Genomic DNA, 5,695 nt, shown 5'->3' on the forward strand with positions numbered 1-5,695 from the left:
TTTTTTTTTTTTGAGACGGAGTCTCACTCTGTCACCATGCTGGAATGCAGTGGCAGGATCTCAGCTCATTGTAACCTCCAACTCCCTGGTTCAAGCAATTCTCCAGCCTCAGCCTCCCAAGTAGCTAGGATTATAGGCATGTGCCACCATGCCCAGCTAATTTTTGTATTTTTAGTACAGACAGAGTTTCACCATGTTGACTAGGATGGTCTCGATCTCCTGACCTTGTGATCTGCCTACCTTGGCCTCCTAAAGTGCTGGGATTACAGGCATGAGCCACTGTGCCCGGCCGTAATGTTTCTACACTAGAGACTTCTGCTTATCAATAAGGACATTTAAACAAAAACCAGTTTAAACTATGTGCAGGCAGTCTGTGCAGCAATCTGTGGGCTTGTTTGCTGAGTCATGGAGTAAAAACCTGTTTAATTTCAATAGATATTGTTAAATTGCCAACTAATGGGGAGGAGATTACCATTTTACTTCTCAGTAACGATGTACGAGTGTTTTTCTCCTTAGCCTTGTCACAGAGTATTGTCTGACTTTTGTAATTTTTGCAATATAGGTGAAGAAAAATTGTTTCTTGCCATAGATTTTTCATTTCTCTTATGAAGTTGAGCATTCTTTAATATGTTTAAGGTTCTTTTGTTTTTAGTATGTCTGAACTTCTTATTTATAGTTTGTCTTTTCCTCCACAAGTAACAACTCTTCTTGTGAAATGGCAATGAGTCCTTTGTGATATCAGTTGCAAATATTTTTGTAATTTTTCTTTGACCCTGCTTTTATTTTTTAACTTTGTTTTTGTTTTGTCATGCATATCTAATCCTCCCATTTCTAATCTATAGGTAAATTATTTTAATCCTTTTAATAACTTGCTCACCTGTTGACCACTTGATTTTTTTCACTGAATGACTTTGTTATTGTCAAATCAGGGCACACATTTCTCTCCAGCCCACTTAACATTTGCACACATTGGACACCAGTTTTTTCATTAATTAATTCATTCAACAATCGTTTGTTAAGGGCCTATTATCTACCAGCAACTGTGCAAGGTTTTCTGTAGAATGAAAAGGAAAATTAAGCTTCCTATTCATAAGTACTCAGAGCAAAGTAAGAGAGGCACGAAAGCACCATTTTGGATTATGTGCCAGGTGCTGTAGGAACACTGAGGAACACACTCCACAGTGGGCAGATGTCCGGGTGGCTTTACCCATATTATATGTACTTGAAAGCTACATGGAAAAAAATGACCTAAGATACAGAGCCGAATTCCATCATGTTAAGAGGAAGGTTTTAACTTTTGGCATGTGATTTCAAAGTTCTAAGTTAGAACTAAATTTTTGTCATCCTGCTCAATTATATGATATAAAACTTGGATTGTGTGATACAGAACTTGGTCCTAGCTTTTCTGAAATCACTTCTACTTCAGGTGGTTTAATACTGGCTGCTGACTACTCCCAGCTTGAACTGAGGATCTTGGCTCATTTATCCCATGATCGTCGTCTCATTCAAGTGTTAAACACTGGAGCTGATGTTTTCAGGAGCATTGCAGCAGAATGGAAGATGATTGAGCCAGAGTCTGTTGGGGATGATCTGAGGCAGCAGGCAAAACAGGTGATTTTAGTGAACATGCTTAATATAAAGGAGAAGAATTTAGTGACTCAAAAAAATTTTAAAATGGTCTCAATTATTTGCAACTGAGAAACAGTTTCTCCAACTTTGGATCTTTCAAAGCACATTTCATCTGAGCTTATCTCATGGTATTCATTATATTTTCTTTTGTGGTGGCAGTAGAAAGAACCAAAAAGACTGAGATCTGAGGCTACTTCGTGTCAGGAAAACCATATGCATTTAAAGCCATTGTATGGCTGGTCACAGTGCCTGGTACTCAGTAGATGTCATTGTGGCAGTGGTGGTAAGAGTGTGTGTGTTAGTGTGCACCCGCATGTGTGCTCATGTGTATACTTAAAAAACATGTTTCTAAGCCGGGTGCAGTGGCTCACGCCTGTAATCCCAGCACTTGGGAGGCTGAGGCAGGCAGATCACGAGGTCAGGAGATCGAGACCATTCTGGCTAACACGGTGAAACCCCGTCTCTACTAAAAATACAAAAACTTAGCCGGGCTTGGTGGCTGGCGCCTGTAGTCCCAGCTACTCGGGGGGCTGAGGCTGGAGAATGGCCTGAACCCAGGAGACAGAGCTTGCAGTGAGCTGAGATAGCACCACTGCACTCCAGCCTGGGCGACAGAGCGAGACTCCATTTCAAAAAAAAAAAAAATCTTTTTAGTCTGTAAGTGTTCTGAGGTAAAGTTCTATATTTTCGTGTTTGTGTTTTTTTATAGCATCAAGCCATAGTGCTTTGTATAGAAGGTGGTCTTTAAATGTTTGTTGAAAAATATTGCTGACCTGTAGATTATAGTTAGTACCTGATAGCTTTTTAGCTCTTGAAGTTATTGGTTAGTTAATCCACTTATTAGGCAAAGAGTAAGTCAAAGGCCACATTTATGCCATTTCCTGGCCTGGATTAACACTGATACTTTCTTACCACATGACTCGTGGGAAATCGGATGCCATTTGCAAGACAGTAGGATTGCTAGCTGACGTAAATGCACATCACCGTACTCTGAGATCCTGCTGTTTTTGTGTTTTTGTTTCACATTTACACTTCTAGTTCCTCAGAGCTGTAGGGTTTGTTTGTTTACTTACTTACTTATTTATTTATTTATTTTTTATGGAGAGGTGGGATCTCAATTTGTTGCCCAGGCTGGTCTTGAACTCGTGGCTTCAAGTGATCCTCCCACCTTGGCCTCTCAAAGTGCTGGGATCGCAGGCATGAGCCACGGCACCCAGCCTCACAGCTGTACTTCTTGACTGGCTTATCAAGCATGGAACACTTTCTCTAACCACCTATTTAGCACCAACACTTGTTTCTTCCAGTATTTAAAAAGCCAGCTCTGTCCTCTCTGTCTGTTTAATCCCCAGAGGCGTCCTGCATTTAGCAAGAATCAAACCCTAGGTAAAATAGATAATATTCCCATATTTAATTCTCATAACCCATGAGCTAGCTATTATTATTACCATCACCATTTTATAGAGGAGGAAACTGAAGCACAGAAAGTAATTTGCTTAAGGTCATGTAGCTATAAGTGGTAGAGCCAGAATAAATTCAGAATGCCAGAACTTGGGCACCCTGACTTCCTATCCAACACACTTCCCCGCCGGAGACAGCTGCTTCTATTTAATAGATTCTCACATGATTTAAGTGTTCATGCTATTCCAGTTTTTGTTTGTATCACCATGTACTGAACCACCTAATCCCTGAGCCTTGCTGAGATCTCAGACAGCACTAAGTAACATGAGTTAAAAAAACAACAGTAGTAACAACAAAATAAAACGTGAAAAAGAAAAAAAGGAAAGGAAAAAAAGCCCTCTCTCAATATATTAAAAAACGTGGGGATGGGGGTAGACTTTAGCTAGCTTATGTTGCAAGTTTTTTTCGGAATTCTGATAATCATGCGAGTTATCTTTTTAGATTTTATTTAATGATATGTGTACAGAGCTTGCTTTATGTCAGTTTCCTATACAGTTATAAGTAAAACCTAACAATCCTTTAAACCCAACAATCCTATGATATATGTATTACTGTCTTCATTTTATAGATGAAGAAATTAAGGTACAAATTGGTTAAGTGACTTGTGCAAGATTATACATTTTGTGAATGATAGAGCTAGGCTTTGAACCCCAGCAGTCCTTATGATTAAATCAGACTTTCTTTAGTGGCCTATTTAGATCATTTCCCTTCACTACTCCCAAAATTTTCTTAGGTGTTTTTGTTTGTATTTAAGTGAAACGAATTCTGCAGTTGTAGCATTTTAGGTGGCTGCGAGGTGAAGAGGATATTTTTTACCAGTTACGTCTTCGTCATAAAGTCACGAAGCCTACTCTTTCTACCTTCAGGTCTTCAAGGGCAAGAAGAGGGATGTTTGTAATGCTTCTCTTCCCTGACTCCTAAGCACTTGAAGTGGAAGTTAATGAAGTTCTGTGAGGAGTTAAAAAGTTGCTATAAAGACTGCTGGATAAATGACAAATAGTCAAAAATAAATTTTTCCTTAGATCACACATACCTATTCACTGATACTCCCTCCTGCCCTCCTCTCTCTCTCTCTCAAAAAGTAATGCTGAAAGGCAGAAAAGATGTTTGCTGGATATCAGCCTCTGGATCTAACCCACCAAAAGCAATCTAATTTTTTGACTCACTGTGAAATAAAAAGTTTGCCGAAATTCCAATCCTAATGAACCCTTTTATTTGCATTTTATGTACTTATAACCTTTATTTGTTGGATGACTCCCTTTCAGATTTGCTATGGGATCATTTATGGAATGGGAGCTAAATCTTTGGGAGAGCAGATGGGCATTAAAGAAAATGATGCTGCTTGCTACATTGACTCCTTCAAATCCAGATACACAGGTAATTTATCTTCTAGATAGTATTCTTTTCAACCATCTTACCATATTATATTCTTAAAAATTTGTATAATGGAATTTTCTTTTGAAATATGTATTAGACATTTTCATCAGGCATTGTTAAGGGTAAAAAGTATTAACCTTATAATCACTTACTAAGAATGTGATAGTCTTATTTCATATTTTTCATTAAAGTAGGGACAGAATAGTAAAATACATCAAAATAGCAGTTGATGTAAATCTACTGTGTCATTGTGAACAACCCATAAAATCTAGGAGTTGACTGGTGCTTTGGTTTAGATAGCCGTAGTTCGAAACAGTTAACTATTGAGTATATATACTAGGAACTCTGATAATTGCTAATTAAATATATGGGGAATTCTGAGAACAATTGCTGTTATGGAGCAGTTTGAGTATTGTCTAAAATGATCTTTTTTGCCTGTTTGTTGTGGTGTAATTTACATATAATAATAAGATTCACCCTGAAAAAGGTATATAGTTCTGTGAATTTTGACAAATGCATATGGTCATAAAATTTACACCACAACCAAGATATAGAACCATTACTCTATCATCCGAAAAACTTCTTTTATGCTCTTTTTAAATCAACCCTGTCCTTTACCCCCATTGGTACTGAAGCAAATAATGCAATACTGGGCATGGTGGCTCACGTCTGTAATCCCAGCACTTTAGGAGGTCGAGGTGGGCAGATCACGAGGTCAAGAGATCGAGACCATCCTGGCCAACATGGTGAAACCCCATGTCTACTAAAAATACAATAATTACCTGGGCGTGGTGGCATGCACCTGTAAATCCCAGCTACTTGGAAGGCTGAGGCAGGAGAATCGCTTAAACCTAGGAGGCGGAGGTTGCAGTGAGCCAAGATTGTGCCATTGCACTCCAGCCTGGGAGTAAAGAATGAAACTCCATCTCGAAAAATAAAATAAAATAAAAAATGAAAAGAATCAAGCGGAAATTCTGGAGTAGGAAAATGCAATTGATATGTTGAAGAGTATCAGAGTCTCTTAATAGCCGAATTATTCAAGCAGAAGAATTACTGAGTTTGAAGACAGGCTATTTGGAAATTCACAGAGGAGACAAAAAGTATAAAAAAGGATGAAGCACACCTGCAACATCAGAAAATAGCCTCAAAAGGGAAAATCTAAGAGTTATTGGCCTTGAAGAGGAGGTAGAGAAAGAGATAGGAGTGGACAGTGTATTCAAAGGGATAATAA

The 5,695-nt window shown here is 38.4% G+C and overlaps 1 protein-coding gene across 1 annotated transcript in view; it reads left to right on the forward strand.

The window, feature by feature from the left end:
* The window catches only part of POLQ (polymerase (DNA directed), theta), a 124,853-nt gene that overhangs the window by 100,317 nt on the left and 18,841 nt on the right, over nt 1-5,695 (forward strand). Inside the window, 2 exon segments of the mRNA XM_011971618.1 lie at nt 1,427-1,611; nt 4,353-4,464. Coding sequence (XP_011827008.1) covers nt 1,427-1,611; nt 4,353-4,464 — 297 coding nt within the window.

This window comes from Mandrillus leucophaeus, unplaced genomic scaffold, assembly GCF_000951045.1.
Source record: "Mandrillus leucophaeus isolate KB7577 unplaced genomic scaffold, Mleu.le_1.0 Scaffold123, whole genome shotgun sequence".
Taxonomy (NCBI): domain Eukaryota; kingdom Metazoa; phylum Chordata; class Mammalia; order Primates; family Cercopithecidae; genus Mandrillus; species Mandrillus leucophaeus.